The 26,559-nt window shown below is 51.5% G+C and overlaps 2 protein-coding genes across 2 annotated transcripts in view; one reads left to right on the top strand and one right to left on the bottom strand.

Moving 5' to 3' along the window:
• The window catches only part of SLCO2A1 (solute carrier organic anion transporter family member 2A1), a 29,602-nt gene extending 18,113 nt beyond the window's left edge, over positions 1–11,489 (top strand). Inside the window, exons 4-14 of the mRNA XM_087739798.1 lie at positions 788–1,003; positions 3,132–3,230; positions 4,871–5,004; positions 6,188–6,269; positions 7,437–7,601; positions 8,166–8,355; positions 9,874–10,033; positions 10,409–10,578; positions 10,750–10,814; positions 10,971–11,091; positions 11,221–11,489. Of these exons, the coding sequence (XP_087595924.1) occupies positions 788–1,003; positions 3,132–3,230; positions 4,871–5,004; positions 6,188–6,269; positions 7,437–7,601; positions 8,166–8,355; positions 9,874–10,033; positions 10,409–10,578; positions 10,750–10,814; positions 10,971–11,091; positions 11,221–11,341 (1,523 nt within the window). The 3' untranslated portion in view covers positions 11,342–11,489. The remainder of the gene's footprint in view (positions 1–787; positions 1,004–3,131; positions 3,231–4,870; positions 5,005–6,187; positions 6,270–7,436; positions 7,602–8,165; positions 8,356–9,873; positions 10,034–10,408; positions 10,579–10,749; positions 10,815–10,970; positions 11,092–11,220) is intronic.
• Positions 11,490–16,118: 4,629 nt separating this feature from the next.
• SRPRB (SRP receptor subunit beta) lies at positions 16,119–24,853 on the bottom strand. The gene is made up of 7 exons (XM_087739810.1): positions 24,702–24,853; positions 24,448–24,542; positions 23,980–24,057; positions 22,152–22,234; positions 21,571–21,707; positions 20,772–20,826; positions 16,119–18,348 (listed from the first exon to the last, which is right to left on the bottom strand). Exons 1-7 carry the CDS (start codon positions 24,811–24,813, stop codon positions 18,132–18,134), a joined length of 777 nt encoding a protein of 258 aa, XP_087595936.1. The 5' UTR covers positions 24,814–24,853; the 3' UTR covers positions 16,119–18,131.
• Positions 24,854–26,559: the final 1,706 nt, after the last annotated feature.

Genomic DNA, 26,559 nt, shown 5'->3' on the forward strand with positions numbered 1-26,559 from the left:
GGCAATGTTGACTCTTTAGACAACGTGGCTTTGAATGGACTTACATAAGGATTTTTGTGGTGACCTACTATTAGGCATGTGCTGCTGCACTACGCCAATGAAAACCCCAAATCACCTGACAAATATTTGGTTTTGGTTTGTGTCTGTTTGCTCAGAAGGGTAGAAAATCCACAGTTGCTACATTAACGAGAAAGACGTGATAGGAATGTTGAACTAATTACAAATAATAAAAAAAAAAAAAAAGAAAAAAAAAAAGCTAGAGTGGGAAGAGCTAGCATCAAAAGACCAAGACTTACCGTCTTTGCTCTGTAATGCCTCCATTTTGCATGAAAACCAGGTTTTTCCATCCATGAATATTTAGGCTTTTCCACTGGCTTTGACATCATCTGTCCAAACGCTTTTGTCCGTTGGCTGGGTCCAGCATTGCTGCAGCTTTGACAGAGAGCTTTTTATCCTCTGCTGACAGCTCGAATGCAGCTCACTGGAGCTGGGCTGCAGGGCTGACCCTTCGCAGGAGAAATTAATTTGCTTCCATCTTCTCTGATCAGCCTGTCTTTAAAAGTTTGATAAAAACCACAGCCTCGTTGTTTGCTACGCTGACCTCAGCATAATACCCCAAAGAAAGAGAAAGGTGATGAGAACTGCTAAATAAAATGAGCAATCCATCCAAAATCCAACAGTGTGTGCCTACTCGCAAATTTGGGAGAGTCCTGGTATTTAGGGATTTAGTGTGGGAGGAGGCAGGGGATGTGCCCAGCCTTGTAATGCTCATTCTTCTCCCTTTCAGGTAACAAAAGCCAGGTCTGGGGTGAACTCTGCTATGCAGAGACTAAGTTTGTGTGCCCAAACGCCACTCAGAATCCACAGAAGAAGGCCAGCAGCATATGGGCAATGATGGTTATCGCCCAGCTGCTGGCTGGAATCGGGACGGTTCCCATCCAGCCCTTTGGGATATCCTACGTAGATGACTTTGCAGAAGCAAACAATTCCCCGCTGTATGTTGGTAAGTGGGACCGTTATTGTATATCATTTTGTTTCCTCCAGACCTTAGAGGTGAGATGTAGAGGTGAGATGTAGAGGTGCTGATTTGGAGAGGAACCTCTGGACACAGGTTGAGCAGCCAGTGGGACTCAGATGAGATCCTCCCCTATTAAAAAGCTGGGCTGTCTCTCCCCTTGACAGTCAGCTGTTCTCTGTAAGGTTATATTTATGGTGTGGGTGTTTGTTAGGAAGCCAAAGAATCAGGGCAAGAAGATGAGATCGATGAGCTGGGGCTTCTCTCTTGTGTCTGTGAGAACTTCTGCCATCCATGGGGGGAAACAGTAGTAAGGAAACCTTCTGAGAGGCCATCTCCTTCTCGTATTAAGCATCGGTTGATCACAGTTTAACCAGAGGTATGACAGCCTGCAGGAGCCAATTAACACAGGTTTTGCATCAAGGGTTCAAAATCAACATTTTTGCCATGGAATTGGTCCTTGCCTGGTGGGGTCTGCCCAGGCTCGGGAGGACTTCTTGATTGCAAAGAGATAGGTACTGGCTTCCATGTTAAACTGCATTTTTTTCCCTGTGAATGGCAAAACCCATCTGGTGCTGGCCTGCCTACGTGAGCTTTGAGCTCTGTCCATAAGCTATTTAAAAACCTGATTCCTCCTGGTGCCGAACAATGTCTTTAAAGCAGCCAAAGGCGTCAGAATGATTTAGGAGTTGAAAGCGGATGTTCCAAAATAAGGTAATCCCTAAAGGAGAAGGAAAGCCTTTGGAATTAGATTCCCAAGGACAGGCTTTGGACAAGCACTGGAGTGCTTGGCAGGGTCTCCAGACCCACCCAGGTCTGCTTTTCTCCAGGCTTCTGTTGGAAAGGGCTGCTGCACCACCTAAGAGCTCTGCAGAAAGTCTCCTGTATGGGTAGTACTTGCTCCTCTCAGCTCAAATATGGTAGCCTGGGCTGGCAAAAGGAGGGACAGAGCATCCTTGTCTTCCCCCTGTGGCAAGGGGTCGCTGTTCCCAGGACCTCTGAGTGCCCTTTTGATTCCAAACCTGCAGGTCCTGAAGATGAAGGAAAATGGGACTGGCTTGTTCTTTATAATATAGGTAGTCACTTTAGGGCCGTGGGAATGTCCATGTTGGGGGTACAGCTACTGTGAGTCTGGATTGCCTCAATACAACGTAAATACCATTGCCCTTTGAGTCGTGTTTTGTTTTAGGCCTCAGCATCTTCCTGTGAAAGGGAACACTACTGCCTATGTATGAAGTTAAATACTCCTTCTCTAAAGACCCTGCCCTTCAGTACTTGGGTTTATATTGTAGAAACAAAAGCACTGCCTTGCCTAATTGGAAAAAAAAAAAACAACTTTTAAAATAGGTGCACAGCTGAGGCATAGCAGTGGGATCAGGCACTTTCATACCCAGTATGCTCAAAGGCTCCAGACCAGCAAAATGCACAGAAATGGTCAATGCAGTTCAAGCAAGCTGTCTCCTTTTGAACATCTTAAGAAGGTTGTGCAAAGAGTTTCTTTCAGGGAGGAAACTTGAATCCTTTAATTCCAAAGAAGTCAAAAGGAAACATTTTGACCTTATGGGCTGGGTCCAAGTTATCTATTTTTTGAACGGGATAGTTCAGCTGAACCGAGGGTGATCTGCTGGCCTTTTTGCTCTCAGCATCTTTCACCTCCCCTGAAGTTTGCACCAAATGTTTTTGCTTGGATCTAAGGACTGAGATGGCTTTTTTTCCTTGGCCTCCTGTAGGAGATTAAGGTCTCCATCACCTGCAGGAGCCCCAGGATGGCACTGTCCTCTGCTCTCTGGGGTTCCCCCCTTTGTCACAGTGAATCATGGATATTCACAGTGTAGCTGACAACTTTTAGTGCATCAGCAAAACCTTGATTGCAGCAGAGCAGAAGGACTTTTTCTGCAGGCAGCTGCCTGCCCTCCTCTTAATCCTATTCGATAAACACCATGTTCAGTATCTGAGCAATGGGGATCTTCTCATCATCTGCCACTTGATAAAAAATGGTTTCTATCCTCTGCATGTTATAACACCATTCCTGCCTCACATGGGAAGACAAAAGCTGTATCTGCATTGAAGCTACTATTCCCTGCTCACACTGGCTCTCTCTGCTCCCTTTTTTCAGCCATCCTCTTTGCCATTGCTGTGTTTGGCCCTGCTTTTGGATACTTGCTGGGATCTGTGGTGCTGCGACTCTTTGTGGATATTGGAAGAGTTGACATTGGTGAGTATTTCTCAAGTAGCGATGGTCCTCCTAAAAGCCTTCTGTGAGTCAGAAGGTCACACTGACATGACTGGTGGCAGAAGCCACCAGTCCCGTGACCCACAAAACCCACTCCCATGGAAAGACCTGACCTGGAATAGCACCCCCAGTGCACCTCTCCACTCCATCTCCCCGTGAGGAAGGCTACAGATGGTCCTGAAGCCACCACTGAAGCAGAGCCCTGAGGTAGGGACATTTCAATGTCCTGCTCATGGCGCTGCACTGAAGCGCTGGTGGTCATTGCTGGGGTCTGCCCACTGTCACCACGCTGAGGAAATATCACACTACCCCAGCACAGTGGTGGAGACGAGCAGGGACATCTGAAGCATCCAGGGATGGAGAAGACAACCACAGGGCAACCATTGCCCTGTGGGTGCACAGGAAGTCTCAAGTCTACTCGTCCTCCTCCCCACCACCCTTCACCAGCATCTGCAGAGAGAGGGACCAAGCCAATGCCACTGCAGGGCTTATTTTCTTTATCTGCAGTTCATGCTTATTATTTCTGGTAACTTAATCACTAAAGAATTCCCCCCAGCTCCATCATTAATGTGGCTTTTCCTGTGTTTCCTTAGAGAGATCAGAGCTCGCCTGACATATTTGTCCGGTGCCTGATAAGAATAATAAATGAACGTGGGCAGGAAACGGCAAAAAGCCTTGGCTCACTCCCTGCGGCGGTGGACGGATTTAGCAGCCTCTGCCCAGTCGCTCCATGATGACGTCCAAGCTCCGGAGTGGAGTGGTCCTGTTTGGGGAAGTGGGGCGATTGTTTTGGTGGGGCGTGGGCTCCTCTCATGCTGCACCCTGGCACGGAGCTCCCACCCGGAGGCTGCTGCTGGTTCCTTTCCCAGCCGCAACGTCCCAGCAATGGGGAGATGTGGTCCCCATGCCAAGCCAAGCAATCTGTCAACCTCCCGTGAGCATCGCTTGGCCCAGCCAAAGGATGTCTGCAGTGGAGACGGAGTGGCTCTCACCTTCTCCTCCTTTTTCCGGAGAAGGCGCCCAGAGTTTCATCCACTCGGAAACCAGGCTTATTAACAGCACTCTTCTGCCGGCATGGGTCCTTCCCTTAGTCTCTGCAAGCAGAGAGTGACCAAGCCTGGAACAATGGGAGAGCAGTTTTTTCCAGGAAAGCGGCTGTGCCCTTTCCCAGTCCCTGTCTCGGCTCAGCATCCCTGGCAGGCAGCGCGATCCAAACCCACCTTACGCCCCAGGCACAGGAGGATGGAGTCCCTGTAATCACTGCCTTGCTGGCTGGCTCGGCAGGAAAGAGTTGAACCTGTGCCATCAGCATACTTTGATGCTGACTAAATCCATCCTACAGTCATTTGGAAGGCTCGGCACAATTTGGATGGGGAGGGGAGGTGCAGGATCCTTGCCAGGGGGAAAGGAGGTCAAACATGACCATGTCTGGTCTTGCTACCAGCAGTGGTGGGAGCTCCCACCTCCATCCATTTGCTCTTCCACGCCAGTGGAGAGGCCCTTGGACTGTGCCCACATGGACCCTTCATGCTCTAGCAGTCCATATTTGCATGGACGTTTGCCCCTTTCACCCTGAGACGTGCAGGAAGAGAGCTATTACGATGGGTCCTTGTGTCTTGCAGCTACAGTGGCCCTGACACCAAGGGACCAGCGGTGGATTGGAGCCTGGTGGCTGGGACTGCTGATCTCCTCAGGCTGCTTGGTGCTCACATCTATTCCTTATTTCTTTTTCCCTCGGTACATGCTGAAAGGAGAGGTGAGACCTCATCTCCAGAGGGCCAGAACATCTTGGTGCCAGGGCTGCACTCGGGGAGGGAATACCTGTCCCCAGGGGAGAGGGGTAGAAGGGAGGAAGGGAGCCCAGCAACCCTTCTCAGATGTGGTTACAACTTCTCACAAGTGAAAAGTCCTCCAAAATAAGCTCTGTGCCTCTAACACGTGAAGGACCAGACCCTTCATTTCTTCACCATTAGCTGGAAAGCCAGAACGGCCACAGCTCAGCAGACCAAAACCAGACCTCATGCCCTTCTCACTAGCTGCATCAACAGTATCTGTTGGGAAGGTTTTGGGTAGACCTGCACCTTCCCTGGGGCAGGGTGATGGCTGGGTGGCTTCTTGGGGTTCCTGCATGCAGTCCTCCTTGGAACGGGTCTGTCCATGGGAACTCGACCCTCCTTGGGTGTCTCACCTAGTTCTGCTGGTGATGGCTGTATCTTAACTCCCCACTGCAACACCCTCTACAAGGTGATGCTCCCCTGACGCCAGCACCACCATCATCAGTGACAGCCCCTGCTTGGGGCAGAACATCCTCAAGTGTGGCATACATGGGAGCAGCACTGGGATAAAGCTGGGTAGCGGGGTTTGATAAATGGGCTTTTCCTTTGGGAAAAAATAGCAGAAAAGAAACAAGTTTCCCCTTAAAACAAATTTTAAAAGATGCAAAACTATCAAAATGTTTCATTTCAGTGTTTTCAAAGCCAAGCCCCACTGGTTTAGTTTCAAAAATAGTTTCATTTGTTTTGAAATTGTTTAATCATCAATTCTTTAAAGGTCAAATCAAACCCAAAATATTTCATGATTAGAGCTAGAGGACTCACTAGACTTGAGCTGACCTGTCTCCAACTTTCATTTTCAGACTTTTTGCAGAATTCAGAAAAGAGGTATCTTGTCAAGGTTAAGGAGAGGAAAGCTTTCCAAGCTCTTAAACCTCTCCAAACAGGACAAGCTTTTGTCTTGCAGCTCTGCTCAAGGTCTGCAGTGATTTTTGAGATAATTCGCCCCTTTACTGTGATGGGAAGGAAAGCCATCAGGCTTGGCAGGGGGTCAAAAGCATCTGGGACAGACCCTGCTCCTCCCAAGCCTCACTGCATGCCGGGATAGTGCCAGCCACGCATAGGTGCTCCCCTCTCACTGCAAGCTGCTCTTCTCTCCCTCCCCAGGACCCCAACGTGGAGGCCGGCATGCTCAGGAAGTTGGAGAAGGGGGTGGCTGAAGAAACCTCCCTGCTGGAATTTATAAAAAGTAAAGGGCTGGCACTTAAAGGCGAGGGTGACTGGGGGAGCCGGGCCATGCTGAGTGGGTGGAGACCACCACACCGGTGTTTTCAAGCTGAGGGTGCTTGTTGGAGGCCTTTAAGTCTCTCCACCACATTGCGTGGAGATGCCAGGGCCAGCTCAGGCAGCTCAAGGGCTGTAGCGTGCCCTTTCCTAAGGACCATGGGAAGATGGACACAGCCTCCCTCTTGCTATAAGACAGCTGTGTTGAGGTCTGTGGAGCCTGAATCATTTCTGAAAATCGGTTTGAGGATCTTAAATGGCATGAGCATGCTGGAAAACACTATCTGGGTGGTTTAACCCATGGCTCCAGGAGAGGGCATGGGGCTGCCGGCGCCACCAGCCACTGCTTTGAGGAGGTCACCGCACTGCAGCTTACACCAGTTTGTTTATGCGTAGTTGAAAGGGGCTTGAGTAGGGATGTCACTGATGAGAGAGATCAGTTTAATGACTTTTTAGCTCCATGATGACTTCTTTCCAGCTAAAGCCCCCCCCCTTCCCTCTCCATGCACCACAGTCATATCCTGCGGCTGTCAGCGCCTTCTTTATCTCATTGGGCTTTGATGAACGACGCTGGGTCTCCGCAGCACTCTCTGCTAGAAGGGGAAAGCTAATTAGAGACCAAATAAACAGAGCTGCTCCTGAGGACCCTGGAGTCAGTCTGCCTCTGCTGAAAGGCTGTCCTGGCTGGGCAGGGGGACATGATGTCCCACCAGAAAAATACACTGTGTTCATCAGCTGCAGGAGCCAGACCCTTCCCGTGCACAGCTGACAGGGCTCTGCCAAAACCCCTGGGGCTTTGTTCATTTGCACTGCCCGAGGGTATGGCCCCTGCTCTGGAAAAACAAATGAACTGTGGCTGCTAAGTGCTCCGGAGGCTCGTGAGTTTGGAAAGCGTGGGAGGGAGGGTGGTGGGCAGAGCTGGCCCTCCACCTCCCTTCTTGGGGTACTTTGGCCATGGTCCTGACAGCTGCCGGGCCAAATTAGGGTGTCTCCCCTTCCATTTTCCCATGGCCTTAGACATCCCTTGTATTAACTCACTGGGAACAGTCTAAGGGTGGGATTTTTCACAGTACGAATTGCTGATGTGAGGATCACATGGCCAAAACACATTTTTCCTGCTGTTTCCCTGTAGGATTCCCAAAGATCTTCCTCAGGCTGCTCCTCAACCCCCTCTTCATCCTCCTGGTGCTGGCTCAGTGCAGTTTCTCCTCAGTCATTGCGGGACTCTCCACCTTCCTCAACAAGTTCCTGGAGAAGCAGTACAGTGCCTCCCCCTCATATGCCAACTTTCTCATAGGTGAGCACAGCCAGGCAGCAGCAGCCATGGGGTGAAAAGTATCCATCAGCAGGCAGCCAGCTGCCCATATGCCCCAGGCTTTTTCATCCCATGGGAGGAAGTCATTGGAAACTCATTTTCAGATGAGACCTAGGGATCACCTCAAGATGGTTGATGACGTTCCTGACCTGAGATGGCTGTAGAAGGCCAGGCTGTCTTGCAGCCTCTCAGAGACCGACTACATTTTTTTCCTCACTCTTGCGGGCCAGCAACCGCTCTCGTTGAAAACGTGCAGCCCCACCACATGGATGAAGCAGGTCTGGATCACTTGGATGCTTAAAGTAGCTGGCAAGAGCAAGAAGCTACGCAGCAAGCTTGATCTTGCATCTCTAAGCCAGACAGCTGAGGCTGAGGTTTCTCATAGGTGCTGACTGCCTTGGGTTTTTGTCTTCTTGGGTAACAGTGGGGTCTGTGGGTTCTCCCAACCACCATGAGGTCCACAAAGCCACTACCTCCACCCCATGCCAGCAGAGAGGTGCTTGACAGGCAGGACCCCAGCTAACAAACACCTTCGTTCCTCTGCAGGAGCTGTGAACCTGCCAGCAGCAGCGCTCGGGATGCTCTTAGGAGGAATCATCATGAAACGCTTTGCCTTTTCCCTCCGAGCCATCCCCCGGTTTGCTGTGGTGGTGCTCGTTTTCTCCATCCTCATCTGCCTGCCCATTTTCTTCATGGGCTGCTCCACAGGGCACATCGATGGGATCTACCCCCCCAGGTAACACAGGCGCTTGGGTTGTTTCCAGCTCCTTATTCCTCCAGCTCTTGACCTGATTATCCATGGGGCGGGATACATGCCAGTGGAGGGGAAGAGGCAGTAGACATCACCACGCTACTGCTTGCTCCTTGATCCCACTGCCTGGAGGAGATCTAAGAGCTATACAGCACAGAAAGCTTGGGAGGGCATTTATTCCTGATTTTCTGTACAAAACAAGCAGGGCTTTATAGGAGGAGATCAGTAGTACTAGTGCCCATGTCCACATCAACCCCACACATGGGCACCTCATGCACTCCCTTTGTTCCAGCTGGACATCACCTTTCTTCTCACCTGGGTGGAAACTTTTGGCTCTTATCATGTTGTTTTAAGAGAAAAATGGCATTTAGACTCCAACCCAGGCTTGCTGTCAAGTGTGTTGTGCTCATTTCCCAATGCACTGCCAGCAAGGGGCTTTTGTACAAATGTGAGGGGTGAGGGACAGGGCAGTCCATGCACTTCTCCCACTTAAAAACCATGAAGGAAAGCACCAGCATTCTCCAAACTCATGTGTGGGCGATGTGTTTGTATTTTGCTCTGAGATCTGCACGGCATGCTCTGCTAATTCAGGAGCCTGTGGAAGTCCACTAAAGCACTGGCATCGTAAGCTTTCTGTGTGAGAGCAAGGCTTCAAATGTGAGACCCCTCAGGTCCAGCTCAGGTGCTGCAAGTGCTAAATTTTGGAGGACACCTTGGCCTCCCACCATTCACCTCTTGCTGCTAGTGTCAGGTTGATTGCCTGTCTCGGCTCCTCTGCGACGCACCAGTCCCAACAGGCTTTGCTGATGCAACTGGGAGCTGCTGGAGGGACTTGCATGGAAAAGGAGGCTGTTGCCTTATATTACTTTGGAAGCCTCCTCCCTTGCAACTGCAGCAGTGCATAACAGCCTTTTGCCTGGATCCCCAGGTAGCTGTGGGTCACATGGATGGGTGAACATGAGCTCTGCCCCATCCCACCATGCCCAAGGCCAGGTCCCTGGTGCCGGCTTCCTGCAGGAGACAGACTGTGCTGCTCCAGCAGATGGACTCCCTTAGGTAGTAAGGCAAGACAGACAATTCGATTTGTAGTCTTGACTTTCATGGTGTTGTCAGATTTGTCTGGAAATGAGTCTGCTTCCAGTTTCTGTCTGAATGGTGTTTCCAGCTTGGGCTGTTCGCACATCTGTTTGTGCAGTTCTGGATGGAGCCCAGATATGTTTCTCCAGGCATTTGGCTGATTAGTTTTCAGCTACGGGGGCGGGCAGGGGGGGAAAGTCAGTGTGTGAGTACTTGTTTGCAGACATAACATAATTACTGCAAAGTTCACTGTACACTTGCAGAGGTACCTGTAGGGGATCAGAGTCTGGCAGGCGGCCAGCCTGCTGCTGGCAGTGTCCCAGAGCAAATACGAATGGGAAAACTGGTTAACTAGTAAGAGGGATTTTTCTTCCTCCTGTCCTATTTCTTAATTTTAAATTTTTTTTTTCTACTCCTTTTTGGCAGTACATTGAGTTCCCAGCAGCAGGTTAAGATGCCGAGTGGGTGCCAGTGCTCTGAGCACATCTTTCACCCGGTGTGCGGAGAAAACAACGTGGAGTACATCTCCCCCTGCTTTGCTGGCTGCACGAACAGCACTGCTAATTCTTCCACTCCCAAACAAGTGGTGAGTAAAACGACTGGTTTGCAAAGCAGAGTGCACCTTGCTTGCTGGTGACAGTGGAGGCTGCAGCAATGCTGTAGGAACTTGACAAATGCAATAACGTGGTAGAGCCTTTTTGACACGGGGAGCAGGGAGGTCTACCAGAGGAGCTGAAGTCCTGAGAAGGTGCAATGGAGAATTGCTGTAACACCCTGGGAGTCTGGTGGAGAAATGGGGACGGCAGCATATCCTATTGCAGGATGCCATGGCCGTACCTTAAAATTGGAGCTGACGCTCTCGTCAGTCTTCTGCAAAGTGATGTGGTCTGGTCTGTTCCTAAAAATCCCTGCTCTTGGCTTTGAGAGTTTTACATTTGTTTTTTCCAAATGTTTCCAACAGATTTACAAGAATTGTTCCCTGATCCCTGCTGTGAACGGGCTGTCCTCCGCCAAGACAGGCTCCTGTCCTCTCAGCTGCTCCCACATGCTTCTTCCTGCCATGTTCCTCATCTCCTTTGCTGCCCTGGTAGCCTGCCTGTCCCACAACCCCCTCTACATGATGGTTTTACGGTGAGTAATGGGCGGGGGGGGGGCGGGGGGAGGGTCGCAAGGCACTGGGGGAAGCATGATGTGATGGGTTGCCCATGCTGGGATCAATGGGGCCTCTCAAACATGCAACCAGGCCAAGATGTTTGGCCAAATACACAGCTGCTCTGACCTCCCGTGGCTTCTCCCCTGCAGGGTGGTGAACCAGGACGAGAAGTCATTTGCCATTGGAGTTCAGTTCTTACTAATGAGGCTGCTGGGTGAGTGTCCATCTCCTAATAAGGCTGGGGGAAGGCAGCAGGGTGCTGAGAGGCTTGCTTGAGCCCCAGGAGGTGTTGAACCTCCTTGGGGACAGCAGACAAAGCATGCAGGCAGGGCAAGGAGGGCAGCCTGACTCCATCCTCTCTTCTCCAAAGCCTGGCTGCCGGCTCCAGCCATGTTCGGTGCCCTCATCGACTCCTCCTGCATCTACTGGCAGAAGCAGTGCACCCAACGCCAGTTCTGTGCCTACTACAACAACGACTTCCTCCGCAACAGGTACCCCTGCCGTGTGTGTCCCCTGTCCCCCCCAGTGGGGATGACCACGAGGATGGTCCCCAGCTCAGCCTGGTGCCAGCTGGAGGTGCCACCTCCAGACATAGCATCTCCCTGCTCTTGTCCCAACAGATACCTGGGGTTGCAGGTGGGCTACAAGGTGGTGGGCACCATCCTCCTCGCCCTCATCGGCTGGAAGGTGAAGAGGAGCAAGGAGTACAACGTGCAGGAGAAGGCAGCAGGGCTGATGTAGCCCACCCAAGGACTGACTTCACACCCCCTGTTACCCACTGCCAGTACTTTGTCTTTTTTGGGTTTTTCCCTGTAAGGGGGCGACTTCACCTTAGCAGCTCTGAGCTCCTCCTGCAGCCCATGGCACCGCCGTGCTCCTGGTGAGGGACTCTCCATGCCAGCCCCATCCTGGGACCGGCTTCTCCCAGGCTGTCCAGCTGTGCCTTTCTCATCACTTTGGGGAGGGGGCATCACCCCCCAACCTGGAGCAGGAGGCAGATGGGGGCTGGAGTGCAGCCCCATCCCATATAGCCAGAGAAGTGCCTGCTGTGGGTGACGGTCCCCCCCTCCAGTGTGACGTTTCCAGATGGGTAATGCCCTCCCAGCTGGGACAGGAGCAGGGGATACCTCTGCCAACCCTGTGGGGCTGCGCCATGTCCCCCCCCGCCCACACCCCTTGCAGAGATCAGCATGGACACTGCACACGTGTTATGAAAAGTTATCACTCGGGGTTTATTGCAGAACATTTGGGGGGGGTTGTTGCTTTTTTTTTTTTTTTTAAATAAAGGTCACTTTTCCAAGTGTGGTGCTTTGCTGGTCTCCCCTTGAGAGCTGTCCCCACCAGCAAGGCGGTGGGGATGCCTGCAGGTCACATCCTGGCAGATGCTGAGTGTATCCTTTGCTGGCAAAGGTGAAGAAATGGTGGCAGACAGGGCATGTGCTCCCCCTGTGATGAGGGGCTGCGCAGAATGGGCAGGCTGTGCCAGCTTGCAGGCCAGGCAGCTGAAGGGGAGCAGTCCTGCCTGCAGTCCCATGAAACCTGCAGCCGCCTGCCCACAGCCTTCTGCACCCTGCCTGCATCATCCTGCACCCTGCCCACAGCTCTCTTCCTGCAGCCCCATGCCCAAAGCTCACTGCCCACAGCCCCATGCCTGCAGCCCTCTGCACCCTGCCTACAGCCTGCTGCCCACAGCCCCATGCCAAAAGCTGCCTGCACAATTCAGCACACAGCAGGCAGGGTGCATAGGGCTGTAGGCAGGGGGCTGTGGGCAGGGAGGCAAAGCAGCAGGAGTCTGCAGGCAGGGTGTGGGGGTCTTTGGGCATGGAGCTGCAGACATGGGGTTTCAGGCAGGGTTCATGGGACAGCAGGAAGGGTGCTACAGGCACAGGGATGGAGGCACAGGAAAGCAGGCAGCGTGCAGGGGTCTGCAGGTAGGGGGCTGTGGGCATGAGGCTGTGAGCATGGTGCTGCAGGCAGTGCAGGCAGCATGCTAACAGGCAGGGGCCTGTTGGCCTGGTGTTGCTGTCTTAGTGCAGGGGGTTCCGCGCATGGGGCTGCAGGCAGAGGGTTGCAGGCAGGGTGCAGGGGGCTGCAGGCCGGGGGCTTTGGGCATGGCGCTACAGGAAGAGGGCTGTAGTCAGGGTGCTTGGGGCTGCAGGCACTGGGCAGGGGGTTGCAGGCAGGGTGCAGGGCTCTGCAAGAGGGGGCTGTAAGCTTCAGGCATGGAGTGGCATGTCCGGGAATACAGGCAGGGCTCATGGGGCAGTGGGAAGGGGCTGCAGGCAGGGGCCTGCAGGGAGGGTTCATGGAGCTGCAAGCAGGGTGCTACAGGTGTGGGGGCTGATGGCAGGTGTCTATAGGCAAGGGGCTGTGGGCAGGGTTCTGCGGGCAGGGTTCTGCAGGCAGGGCGCAGGGGCTGCAGTTATGGGGCTGTGGGCACAGGGCTTGGGCGTGGAGCTTTCAGCAGGATGCAGGCGGGGGGGCTGCAGGTATGTGGCTGTGGGCATTGGGCTTTGGGCATGGGGCTGCAGGAGGAGGGCTGCAGGCACGGTACAGGGAGCTGTAGGCACAGTGTGGGGGATACAGGCATGGGGCTGTGGGCAGGGGGTTGCAGGCAGGGAGCTGTAAGCTTTGGGCATGGAGTTGCACACACAGAGTTGCAGGCAGGGTGCAGGGCTCTGCAGGCATAGGGATGTGGGCAGGGGGTTTCAGGCAGGGTTCATGGGGCTGCAGGCAGAGGCCTGCAAGCAGGGTGGAAGTGTCTGCATGCCAGGTGCAGGGAGGTGCAGGCAGGGGCTGCAGGCAGAGGGCTGCAGACAGGGCACAGGGGGCTGCAGGCATGGGGCTGTGGGCAAGGCTCTGCATCCAGGGAGCTTCAGGCAGGGAGTGGTGGTTTGCAGGCATGCAGCTGCGGGCAAGGGCTTGGGCATGGAGCTTTAGTCAGGGTGCAGGGGGCTGTGGGCATGGGGCTGTAAGCAGGGTGCTGCAGGCAGAGTGCTACACGCACAGGGCTGATGGCAGTGCCTGCAGGTAGGGTACAGCAGGCTTTGGGCACGGGCATGCAGGCAGAGGACTGCAGGCCGCTCGCAGCAGACTGCAGGTAAGGGCTGTAGGCAAGGTTGTGCAGGAGGTATCTCTGTCTGTGGCATATCTGAAGGGAGCACAGCAGCTTCAGGGCCTCCCTGATCCGCTCTGGCAGAGCTTCACCTACCCTGCAGCGCTACCCAGGACCTTTCCGTTCCTGGCAGGATGAAGGCAGCCTGTTAGAATGGGAAGAGAAGTGTCGACTGGTGGGATCTGGGGATGCACCCGGTGATGATGACTGCCTGCTGCGATGGGAGCACCGCTTGACTGGTATCACAGGAATTGCTTCATGAGCTTATCAAGAGCCTGGCACCATGCAAAGGGCACACCGTTCATCTCACCGAGCCGACACTGCTAAAAGGTGAAGCCAAGAGCAAAGGGCTTGACATGAATGCACTAGATCTGAAAAGGTGACATCTCTTCCATGACTCCTGTAGGAAGGGCGGCTGCTGAAGCATTTTTGCCAGCTGTAGAGGACCATGGCAGACGCTGCTGGTTGGGATCATCCAGGGCTGTGATAGCAAAGGGTGCTGGATAGTCAGTCGGTGGCTCAGGGTCAGCAGGGTCCATGGCCAAGCATAGACATGGCCGTGGCTGAGCTGGAGACAGCTACAGCTACAACGTAGCTCAGGAAGGGACTGAAGGGCCACGGCTGAGCTGAGGTGGGCTTGTGGGCCCATAGGCAAGGAGTGTGGGCCAGTCAGGGCTACCATACCTTCTTCCTCCTCCTCTACATGGCAGCTGTATGCCCTCCTGGGCAGCATCGCAGACTAAAAGGATGGGGAAGGACAGCAGGGGAGTGGAGCAGCTTTCTTGGGTAAATGTATTCAGCCTCCGCTGTACTCACTCCAGCACTGTGACGGCAAGGCATGGCTCTTCTTTTCACTGTGATCGTGGCCAACAGCCCTGCTGCATCCATGCGCATGGAGGGAGTAAAGGGAAAGGAGGGAAGAGGACAGGAGGGGAGCTGCTCTGGATTTGCTCTGGATCAGCAAGTCTTTATGAAAATGAGATCTGTCTGTGCTATTCCTATTCCCCCTCCACCTCGCAGGTTTTCCCTTAACACCTGCATGACTTTCCTTAACTCCACTTTCTCCACCTTCATTCCATCAGGGGTAACATGAAGCTGGAGAAGCCCCAGGAGGTGCTGGCCAATGAAAGCATCTGAGGTGGCCCAAATGGGGCCAACACAAAAGCTCCTGGCTCCAAAGGTGTCAAGGTGGCTGGGGCTGGCCAATGGCTTTGTGCACAGGAAAGGTCACAGTTGCAATAACACATTTTGGGAGCCTTGGAAACCACCACTACTGGGATGCCAGTGTTCAGGCCTCATGCTATTTTTGCTTTTCTTTGCCTTTCAGCACTCTCTCCTCCACTTTCATGTGGTTTCTACTATCCTGGATCTCACTGTGGTTGTCGACCTCCTCCAAAAGCACCCTTCCTTTCCAAAGGAATGATTTGCAGGCAAAGCACCAACCCACAGCAAAAAACTGATCAAAAGAGCTTTAAAGTACAGTGAAAGCCTCAGTCCCTGCAGATGTGTAAATGCAGCGGGGTGACTGACTCTGTAGCAGAAGGGGCTGAGTTTATCACATCCTGCTGTCTTGCCAAAGCCATCTAAACACACTGGCTGCCAAGCTGCAGCCTGAGGAGCAGCTTGCCCAGCCAGCACAAAGCCACAGGCTGGAAGCAAGGTTTATACCTAAGAGCAAAAAGCAAAGCACAAAGCTGACTGGGGAAAAAAAAAACAAAAACAACCAACATTCAGAGTTTCCAGTTCTGCCCTTTTCCCTCAGCCACTGGGGAAAAACAGCCCCAAATATTTAACAGGCAAATCATGGAGTGCAGCCCAAAAAACACATGCAGCTCTGCAACAGCCCAATGCATGCTCCGTTCTCTGGCATGTGCGGCACTGGGTGCAGCCCCGGCTCAGCCACACTGCCATAGGGCTGCCCCCACGCCCCACAGCCATGCTCAGACAGGGAAAGCTGAGGTTTCTCCGTCTGGCTGTGAAGCTGCAGGGTGCTGCAGCCACCTCCACCACAGAGCAGGGCAAGTGCTCTGTGACATAAACCACAACAGCCGTGCACAGTGCACTGCAGCTGACTTGAGTTTTCCTGTGCATTTGAGCAAAGTGCCTTTCTTGTTCAGTTTAATAGTTGTTTGGTGGTGGTGGTTGGTGGTTTGGGGTTTTTTGCTGCATGATTATCAAGCCTCTAACATTGAGACTAAGGAGTAAATACACACCCAAAAAAAACCCCAAAAGCCCTGCGTGTGGAGGAGGCATTGGTTTTTGACAACACAGACCTGGCCACCAAGCAGGAAGGTTGATCTCCACCATCATGTTGTGCAGAAGCAAAGCCCCAGTCCCTGCAGATTTGACACAACTGAGAAGAGGCCAATACAGACAGACTAAACCAAGACTTCAGAACAAACATTTAAGCAAAAAATTTTTATTTAAGAAATACTTTTAACAAGAATAACTTAAAGCCAACTATGGCCTTATGCTACCTTATCCCAGCAGAGGCTGGTGCCTGGCCTTCCCTCTTCAAGCAGACAGGTCTTTGCAAGCAGAATAACCACCCAAAGAAATAGCGATATGGATTCAAAGCAGGCGGCATGGGAAGGAGCTCCAGCTAAGGAAGTTCAAAGCATGACAAACATGTTCCAACAATGCTCTGGCTGCAGGAAATATAATAATATAACGTACTTCCTAAATATAACCCTCCCCATCTCCTGCATGGATAGTAGAAGAGCCACTGGGTTCACAAGACTAGAAATGCAAGGCCCAGCTCCATCACAAGCCAGGTTTTTGCAGAAGACCATTCTTGCTCTTCCCAATGCTACTAACACTTGGCAATGCTACACGGAGGCAGAGGGTGCCCCAGACAGAAAGGAAAAGAACACAACAGATCAGTTGAGTGATGAAGGAAGCATCAAACCAGGAAGGAGAGGAGCCTGCAAAGCACAGAAAAGGTCTACCAGGAGCCAGCCACTCCCTCCTACTGCAAAACAAAAGGGGAAACAACAAAAACAAAGGAAAAATTTCAATGCTGTAGGACCTCGCGATTTGCCATGTAGCATCCTGGGGAGCAATCATCTTCACATAGGTGCTGCACAGACATGGCACCTCATCAGAGCACGAAGCTATACGAAGTTGCTGGGCAGGGTAACTGTGTTTTAAGGCTGTTCAGGAAGGGGAAGCTGAACGCCCAGCACAGCACCAGCATCTTGTCTCCCACCTGACCAACACCCACACTGCTGGAAGATCTCCCTTTGGATAACCAATGCTCCTGGCCAGAGCATGGGAAGGAGGAGAACAGTATCCTTTGAAGAGTTCAGATGCATGCTGAATCAGAGCCCTCCAACACTCCAAGCCTCCAGCAGCCTGCTGAGCCACTGCGATAGCTACAGCAAGAGGCATTCCCCTCATCTTCCCTGCAAGATTTGAGATCACACAGGAGACAGGCAGGGAACTGCACAGCAAACACCTGTCATGCCAGATCTCACACATAACGTAGGCATTAATCTAAAAATGTGCCTGCCTCATAGTTTCAAGCTAAGACCCTACTATAACTCTGCCACTTGGAGAGTGTGCATATATATCTGTGGGAGAAGAGCCTGAAGTATGGGAAGGAGAAGCAGAGCGAAACAAGCTTTCAGGACATTGCCCGGCATTAAAGGAAAAGCTCCCAACAACCATCCAACAGTGGAAATCACCCAAAGACACAGGAAAGAACACTGGCAGTGCAGAGTGACAAAGGCAGATCACCCAGACTGGTCTTGGCATTTAATAGACCACTCTAGTCCCACAGAAACAGGACTGCACTGGTTTGGAAGAACAGGAAGGTAGGAGACACAGAGGTAAACAGCTTTTTGTACTCATTCTCAATGATTGCCCAACAGAGAAAGTCTGTGCACTTTGCCGGGGCAGCATAGATGATGTGCACAGTGCTCCCAAGCAGTGAGAGGCTGGGGAAAGAAGTCAGAATCAGGAGGTGATCAGTAACTCCAAGAGGTAACAGGGTTGCAATGCTAAATGAAGGCAGAAGACAACACGCAGACTCCAATCTCTAAAACTCACCTGGCAGTTCACTCCTTCCTAATCTGCTTGTTTACCAAATGCTAATTTACCAAATGAAAAGCCTAAAGTAAACACAGAAGTCCAAAGAGTCAGCATCCCAGAGGAAGACAAAGGAAGAGGGGAGAGGAAAAAAAATCTTGCAGTGTGAAGAGACAGTCAGAGGAAATCACACCAGCAATAGTGTCATGTTGCTCCCAAGCCCATGAGCAGCAGAGGAAGACACTGCAATGCTGGTTTCCAGCTGAAGTTTCTTCTACAGTGAGATGAGATTTGAGTGCTTCAGACCATCTTTTTCCTTTCAGTCTCCAAGTGTTTCACCCCCTCCAGCCTCCCCAGGTCTCTCCCTCCAGCTCTGCCCTTTTCTGTTCAAGCGATCTTGGCCAGCCATTTCTCAAGGCCCTCGAAGTCAGCATCTCCTTCCTCTCCCTTGCTGCCCCGAGCACTGCACTCCACGAATTCCACCTTCATGGGCAGCTGGGAGAAGTCGAAGTCCTTGCCCTTCTTCCCCAGCTGGGCAGGGCCCCCAGTGGCTGAGCCATCCAGACTGGTGGGGGCTGCAGAACGGGTCACTCGCAAGGTGTTGCTGCAGACATTGAGAAGGGAAAGAGTCAAGAACTGTGAACCAGGGGAACGTTACCTACACCATGGCTGCTGAGATGTTTTGGGCCCAGCTCTGCCAGCAGGATGCCAGCTATACTAAGGATAGAAGGTGCCATGGCTCTGCACAGGCAGGGGCGGGCACTTTGGCCACTTCTCTTAAATACCCGCTGGAACGCACAGAGGCTCAAGAGAGCAAGACAGGCAGGAGGCCACTCAAGGAGAGGGTGCTTAAACAGGTTTTGTTCTGTAATAAAAAACAGCAAGAGTCAGGCGATGATGTCCTCATCTGAATTTCCCCAATATCCACACAGCAGACAGTCGCCAGACATTACATATGGTTTAGTCCACAGCCCTCAAGATCTGCACTAGTTTAATGAGTGAACTGGGAAGAGAGAGGCACCTGTGATATCAGGGACCATGCAGGGGCTCACCCCTCTGCCACCTGAGTGTACCAAATACCTTTGGGAACTCAGGGGGAGCGAGTCTCCCCACTGCTCCCATGAGCAATGCCTGCCTAAGGACCAGGCTGCAATGTCACTACTGCTCCTACCCTTCAGCTTGCTGTGGCGTCTCAATTCCCTGCCACGTGTGGAGAGGAAGGATGGACCTCCTTGTCCACACTCACCAGGTGTCCAAGGCAGAGGCAGCACAGGGAGATGGAACAGCCCAACAGACGCAGACGCACTGCGATTTGACTGCCTCTGAGGTCCCAAAAAGCGAGGCTAGGGAAATCAAGGGGCTGCACCAGGCACAGGTGCAAACAGCAATCTCTCCCTGGGTCTTTGACTGCCTAGTAGAGCCTCGTGGCTGGACTGCTGCATCTCTTCCAGAGACAGTGCAGCCTGGCAGTGCCTGCTCTCAGCCAACCCCAGCTACTCCTTATTCACAGAACGGAGCTAAATTAATGGGGAACAGGGAAAGGACAACACTGCCCAGAGATGCGAGTTCAGGAATAACAAAGCAGACACTTCCTTGGGTTCTCCACACAAGGACATCCAAGTATGGCAGCCCAGGGAGACGATGGCAGCAATCTGCCAGCCTGTAGGAATAACACTGCCTAACAGGGCACAAATAACCTACCTAGAAATCCAACCTCTACACACAGCTAACTGCCACATGCCCAGCATCAGAACCAAGGAATACTTATTTTCCTGGAGAGCTTGAATATCTGGCAACTAACTCCTCCCTTAAAAACAGGAAGGTCAGGTATTCAGCCTAGAAGAGGCACCAGGAATAACAGCAATAGACCTACTGCCATCTACTGGCCAAAGAGATTATAGAATCACAGAATCATTTAGGTTGGAAAAGACCCTTAAGATCAACGAGTCCAATCGTAAACCTAACGCTGCCAAGTCTACCACTTGGCAACAAGATGGCCATATCCCACGAACATGCATTTGTTCGGAGACCAAAGAACTAGGCTCCTCCTCCCACCCCCAAGACTGCCTTGCCGCTAACTGCAATCCAAGAAACAGGACCCACAGGCAACAGGAAGGCAAAATATCCAGTTGAGTGTGTGTGAGGAAGCAAAGTCTCTATTAGATGCTGGTGGAGAAGTCCACCACGGCACAAGAGCTGCACAGGTCTCTCCCAGAGCAGACTTGACTTAACTACAATTATGGGACTCACAGGCAGAACCTTCATGCACAGAGATTAAATATAGCTTAAAAAAAATCATCTTCTACCCCCTCCCCAGATAAGACTTGCCAGCAGTTGACAATGCAGCTCATTCAGCTGGCAGCTTACGATGTAGCACAGTCTACAAGCCACTTTCTCCTCCTTCCACTTCCTCTTACAACTTAAAATTAGCAACAGATCATACATCATTTGTCTTCCCAGGTTAATGTCCTTCCTAGGGCAGATACAGAGCCAACACCGGGTCCTAAACAGGCTCCTGCAATGCCTGTTAGCAGACCAAGAAAACCAGACGCTCTCTCACCAGCTCTCGTGCTTTGCATGTCAAGCCCTTTTGTGTCAGAGCAGCCCTGCAAAAAACCCTGTGCCAGTACAACTCAGCAAAGCTGCTGAGATCTTCACACCACTCACAAAGTCTGACATTTGGAAGCCAACCCTGCCTGTACCTGAGAGAGGACCCAGATACCTCCCTGGGCCACGGGAGGTATCGCTTAGCCTAGGGATGGCAGCTTTTAGGAAAGGATTGGAATGTTGTTTCTCCAACCCACAGCTTCTAGGAATCAATACACTGTCTGTGCCTACTGCTTTTTTGCGTGCTTTAGCAAGGAGCAATCTTCTCTCATCCTAGTTACACCTGGACAGGCAAAACAGACTGCTCTTTTTCTACAATGAACTTAGATGTGGCTCAAGGGAGCTCATTGAGGACTGACGTGAGAGACAGAAAGGAGAAGAGAGAAGCTCAGAGGGTTTAAGATCCACTTTCATACTTACAGCTCTTTCTCCAGCTGCTGTTGAATAAGTTTTGCTGATTTTGCCATTGTGACATCTAAAGAGAGAAAAGAAAAGGAAATCAGGTCTTTGGTTTTATATCAGAATTCAGAACCTGGTTCCTCCTCCTAAAGGTACAGTAAGGCCTGCTCATATCATAAGAGTTACCGGCGCCAAAGACAGACATGTCTGCACTAGGATAAAGGATGCTGGAGCTTTGGGTTTGCAGGCATGAATGGGAGCAACCCAAAAGTCAGATATAATGTAGGGAATTAATTTCTTCTTGCTGGGCAGTAAGTTGCTATACAGAGATCCACACCTTCACTGTAAAAGTTGTAGGGATCTGAAAATCTAATCCTTTCCAGTAACTGGCTGTTCCTGCTAGCCAATCAAGAGAAAATATATAATCTTGGCAGCTAAACGGCTGTCTGATTTTAGCATTGCAACTACCAAGTGTGTACAGATAGTTCATTACGCTCAAGTTGATCCTATTTTCTGCTGCCTGCAGATTCAGGAAGACAGTTCTGCACAAGCAGAAAGTCACCTGCCTTACTTAAACCCGTTTAAAAAGCTGTAGCTCTCCCAAGTGGTGCTTCTCTGCAAAGCTATTAGACATACCTGACCTAAGGATTCTTCCAATGGCTGCTAGAAGCGTTCCTGCTGAGTAGTCCAAGCTTAAAACTAAGTTCCAGCCTTTCTTTTGCTGACATCCCAACTCCTAAGAAATTCAGCATCCATGGCATGAACCCCTATCACTCAAGGACTGAATCCAATGTCCAGCCCGCAAGGCAGCACACGATACCTTGCTTATTGCAAGCGATCAGCAGCGCGGGTGCGTTTTTGAGCACAGTGCTATCGATGAGGACCTGGTACAGGAACTCCGCCACATCCTTCACCTCCCGCTGGAAGGCCACACTGTCCACCACAAACACGATGGCTCTGGAGGAAAGAAGAAAGAACATGTGCTGGGCCTGAAGCTCTGCAACCATCTTCCCCTGCAAATATTCCAGCTTGGGCTAACACATTCGTTTCCACAACTGATCTTACCCAACCCAAGAGCAGGCTAGCATGTGCTGGCTGAACTACACCCCACGTTCAGCCCCAGCAGGAAATCTTTCCCTCTCTGCCCCATGGATATACCACATCCCCTAAACCCTCCCCATTGCAGTTGCTTTGCCTCCTGATGCACTACAAACACAGGTAACCAAGAAAGCAGAACAATAACTAACCCCCGCTACCCCACGGCACAGGTCTCACTCTCAGGGCACCACCACACAGAGTGAATCCAGCCCAGCTCACAGCATCCTCAGCACCATCATTTGGTTCATCCCCGTTCAAAACATCACCTGCCCCCTCCTCCCCTGCCAATCTCCTCCAAGTTACCTGGCTGCTGCCTTGAACCTCTCCAAGAACTGAAGCCGCAAACTCTCATGGCCTGGAAGGTCGATTAAGGTCACGTTAGCGCTCTGGGAACAGAAGCAAGAAGGTATTAGCAACACCTAATCTAGGGGTACCTGTGATCACGGACCAGTCTGATAGTGGATTCCAGTTAGCTTGGTGTTGGGCCAGCAGTGGGCAAGTGAATCCCCATACCTGGCAGAAGCACATAACTCTCCCTGAGGTGCAGTCTCTCCACCCACTCAAACAATTCTGACAGGCAAAAGAAACACTGAAGAACGACATTCATGGCCAGGACTCAGTTAGGAGGGTGCCAACACCAGCAAACCACCCACCAGAGCTGAGAGGACAAAGCACAACCGCAGAGAAAAGAGAATGTTCAATGCATTTCTCATCTGCAGTACCCCCCCTACAACTACCACACACACAGTGCAAGAGACAAAGCTTCATCAGTCACCTCTTGGTACACCAGCAGGTTTACACCGTTCCTGACAGCAAGTAGATCTCTGCACTGCAAAACCACAACCTCCTGTCCTGCAAGTCCTTGATACAGAATACTAATTCCACAGTCTCTGAATCAAGATATTCACACACAGGATCTATCCAACTGCAAGTCTACCTAAATACACATAACTTTGCTGTGAATAACACAAAAATGCCCTTGCAACAGACTTTTTAAATTGAAAGCTACAAACATTTCCCTTTCCACAGGTTGCCAGCCAGAGAAAGCAGTGACATTAAAGAGAATGAATGCCTCTCACATGCTCCTGATCGGGATGTGGTCAAGTAGGGCCACGTCACTGTTCTCAAGATAACACTTGTTGTTCTCAAGAGGGAAGAGAACACTACACAAGACCCTGGCTACTCACTGCTCTTGGATTTTAACGGAAACCCTGTCTACAATTTAAAAAAAAAAAAAAAAGCAAGTCCACATTGCAACATTCTAGCACCTCTCCCCCTCCAAATACCTCCTGTCTGCTCAATCTTAGAGACACAAATATAAAAAAAAAAGCCCTGCACTTCCCTTTATGTTTTTAACCTCTCACTATCACCACTGTTACTGAAGATTGCCATAGAGAAGCCACAAAAACATCCTCTACTTTTACAATTCACCAGCACGTAACATGCTGCCAGCTTGCTGCCTTCACTGCCACATGTGCACCCAGCAAGAGAAAGAAACTCTTTTGAAATGAAAGAGATCACCATAAACTGAAAATAACTAGGTCTGTGAAAGCCCAGGACCTGAAAGTAACCAAAACCGTCTTTGAGACTGTATGAAATTCAGCTGGAGACTCTTTTTAAGCCTGTTAAAGCTTTTAAAGTCAGATTTTCTTGGGAGACACAGAAATTACTGCCCAGCAAATAACCAAACATGACAGAACAACGTTCCCTCACAAATATCCCTCCTGCTCCGAAGCACACTGCTGTCCCCACAGTGCTGTGTGTTTTACTCCATTTGTAAAAGCAGCTCCTTTTCCTCTTCCATAGAAAAAAAATACCACACGCCACCTGCCTTTCAAAACACGATACACAGATGTGGTTTTCAGTCAAAAAGGTTTCACAATTTGACAAGCAAAGAAAAAAGAACCTGTACAGATGAGGAGTCCCTAATACTTTCCAGTATTTTCCTACTTTCTCAGTATGCGTTGCCTGGAAAAATCCTATCCTACACTTGGACCAAACTGGGATCTGATTTCAAGACTGAGCAGCATAAAAAGCATCAAGCCGGGTTTAGCACAGGGAGCAGAAAAACAAAGGCACCAGCTGGCTGTAGCAACACACACAAGTTACAGTCAAAAACTGGCCCATTCACCTTGTCATTGCTGACTCTGTAAACTGCAGAGCTGTCGGTTATCGAAGTCTGGGTATCGCGGTATTTGCCAGTCAACAGCTGTGGAAAAAAAAGTAATTTTCAGAAAAAGGAGACTGGAGGAACACTGGCATCGTGTTTCATCTTCTCAGAAACTGAAATGATCTGTAAGAGGTAACAGACTTCAGATATCTGATTTCAATTTAGATGCATGAAACGATTTTTGCCAAAGAATTTAAAAAACACTCATCAAGGAAAAAAAAAAAACACCTATTTATATACTGAATCTCCACATTACTAAAACAAGGAGTAAGAGAGTGTGCCTGCAAATCATTTGGGGCACCTTCACCGCCGTACGAGAGGACGCCAGACGGCTGGCAGGGCGGCTGGAGCCGGGCAGCTCCCCGGCCGGGGGCTCCTGTCAAGGCCGCTACGAGCCGCCCCCCGCCCCGGCCCCGGCCCCCCGCTCACCCGCGCGAAAAGCAGCGTCTTCCCCGCGTCGCAGAGGCCCAGCAGCAGCACCGCCTTCCGGCTGCTCCTCCTGCCCTGCACCAGCCTCCAGACCACTGCGGGAGAGAGGAGGGAGCACCTAAGCCCGCCGCTGCCGACACCGCCGCCCCCTCAGCGAGCGCGGCCCGGGGGCCGGTGCTCCCCGGCAGGCCCGCAGGGCGCCACCGGGGAGCCGGAGGGCGGTGGGGGGGGGTCCCCCGCAGGCCGAAACTCACGGAGCGTGATGGCGACGGCCAGCAGCGCCAAGAGGACGGAGAGCACGGCGGGGTCGGGCGCCCGCAGCTCCCGCCGCAGCGCCTCCAGGTGCGGCTCCAGCATCCCCGCCATGGCTGCCCGCCCGCACACGTCGCTGTGCACCGCGCTTCCGCTTCCGGCCCCGCGGCCTGCCGGGAAGGGCAGGCGGGCGCGGGGTCTCACGGGAGTTGTAGTTCCTGGGGGGGTGGGAGTCCGTGGCGGTCCGGGAGGTGATTGCCCCCCTCAGCCCAGCACCGGGTCCTCGGTTTGAGACTCAGACACCTTGAGGTGCTAGGGCAGATCTAGGTTTTGGGCCCCCAGTTCAAGCAAGACATCCGTGAATGGTAGCAAGCTCGGAAGAGAGACCCCAAGATGGTGAGGGGGCTGGAGACTCGCCCTGTGGGGTCAGGCTGGGGGAACGGGAGTTGTTGAGCCTGGAGAAGAGATGGCCGCATTCGTACCAGGCATCAGGAAGATGGAGCCAGGCTTTTCACGGTAGTGCAGGATGAGGAGCAATGGGAATACGTTGAAACAAGAGAGGTTTGGAGTGGGTATGAGAGAAACTTCTTCCCCTTGAGGGCTGTCAAGCAGTGGGACAGGTTGCCCAGGGAGGTCACCATCCTTGGAGGTTCTCCGTGCCTGTCTGTTGGCCCTGAGCAACCTGGTTGACCCCTTTCTTTGAGCAGGAGGTTGGACTGGAGACCCCCGGAGGTCCCTTCCCACTTGAGTTACTCTGTGATCCTCTAGTGAGGTTCCTTTTTTCTATGCCTTCTACTTATGGGACAAGGGGTTACACCTGATATTGCATACAGACGATGCAGGTTTTCTTGGGGCAAGTTTTCTAACTGTAGCCATAGTCAGTTGTACAAGCAGGCTCTTAGAGACACTGTATCTCTTTCTTTGCTAGTTTTTAAGAACAGGTTAAAAAAGCCATCTGTCCAGTGTACTTTATCCTACACAAATGTGAGGAACTGCATTTCCTTGCTTGCCATCACACTTTACATTTCTGTCTTCCAAGGTGATCTTCAGTCAGGCTAGTGGACATCTCACAACACATATCATATGCATCCAAAAATCATCACATCAAAATATTCATTCCCTCAAAGCCAGAAGCTCTTAGCATCTTTCTGCCCTCAGCAGCTCTTCCATGCCTGCCTTGACAACAGGGTTGGGACCTGCTGGATTACCCCAGACTCTGTTCCTCTGAAGCAGAGAGCCTCAGCAGACCCTTTTGTCTTACCTTTTTATTTTCACCATGGATTAGAGTCAGGCCGCCCACCTACATGTTTGTTTTCAGGTCAGCAGCACATCGGACAGACTACCAAACCACACGTGTTTATAAATAAGTCCTAGATTTTTTTCAGAAAGGAAGTCTAAGCCTGGACTCCCCCCATCAATATATGTTTTAAGAGCACTGCCTGGTGGAAATGACTCAGATCCAGCCAGCTGAGATATGAGATGGAGTGATTTCTATTCACACCTTCCATCTTACGACCACTGTATTTTTTTTGTTTGGTTTGTTTTTTTCCCTACTTTACCCTTCAGCTTCCCTGACATAAACACTCTCCCTCTTCCTGTGTCCCAACCACACTGGGCAACTGTCATCTGCTGGGGAGATAAGGGGATAACCTGGGTGAAGCAAAAGCACAGAGAGTACAAAACATCTGTTAATTAGGCTCTAGGGCATATTTAATCCATTTTGCTTTGGCAAATGTTGAAACAAATTTCTCTGATGGTCAGCAATAGCCTTAAGTGGCAATAGCTGTGTTGGTATCTGGCACTGCTCTACAGCAAGAGGTACTGAGGAATGAATGGGCTTGAAAAATTTCAGGACACCCG

Source organism: Nipponia nippon, unplaced genomic scaffold (genome assembly GCF_047370975.1).
Source record: "Nipponia nippon isolate SJK-2023a ecotype South Korea unplaced genomic scaffold, ASM4737097v1 scaffold_7, whole genome shotgun sequence".
Taxonomy (NCBI): Eukaryota; Metazoa; Chordata; class Aves; order Pelecaniformes; family Threskiornithidae; genus Nipponia; species Nipponia nippon.

Excerpts from the sequence above, each read along its gene's own strand:
- SRPRB (XM_087739810.1), bottom strand. The coding sequence starts at position 24,813 with ATGGCGGGGATGCTGGAGCCGCACCTGGAGGCGCTGCGGCGGGAGCTG. Across the intron at positions 21,708-22,151 it reads AGGTTCAAGGCAGCAGCCAG|AGCCATCGTGTTTGTGGTGG; the intron begins GTAACTTGGAGG and ends TCTTTCCTCCAG. Across the intron at positions 18,349-20,771 it reads CAGCAGCTGGAGAAAGAGCT|CAACACCTTGCGAGTGACCC; the intron begins GTAAGTATGAAA and ends CAATGTCTGCAG.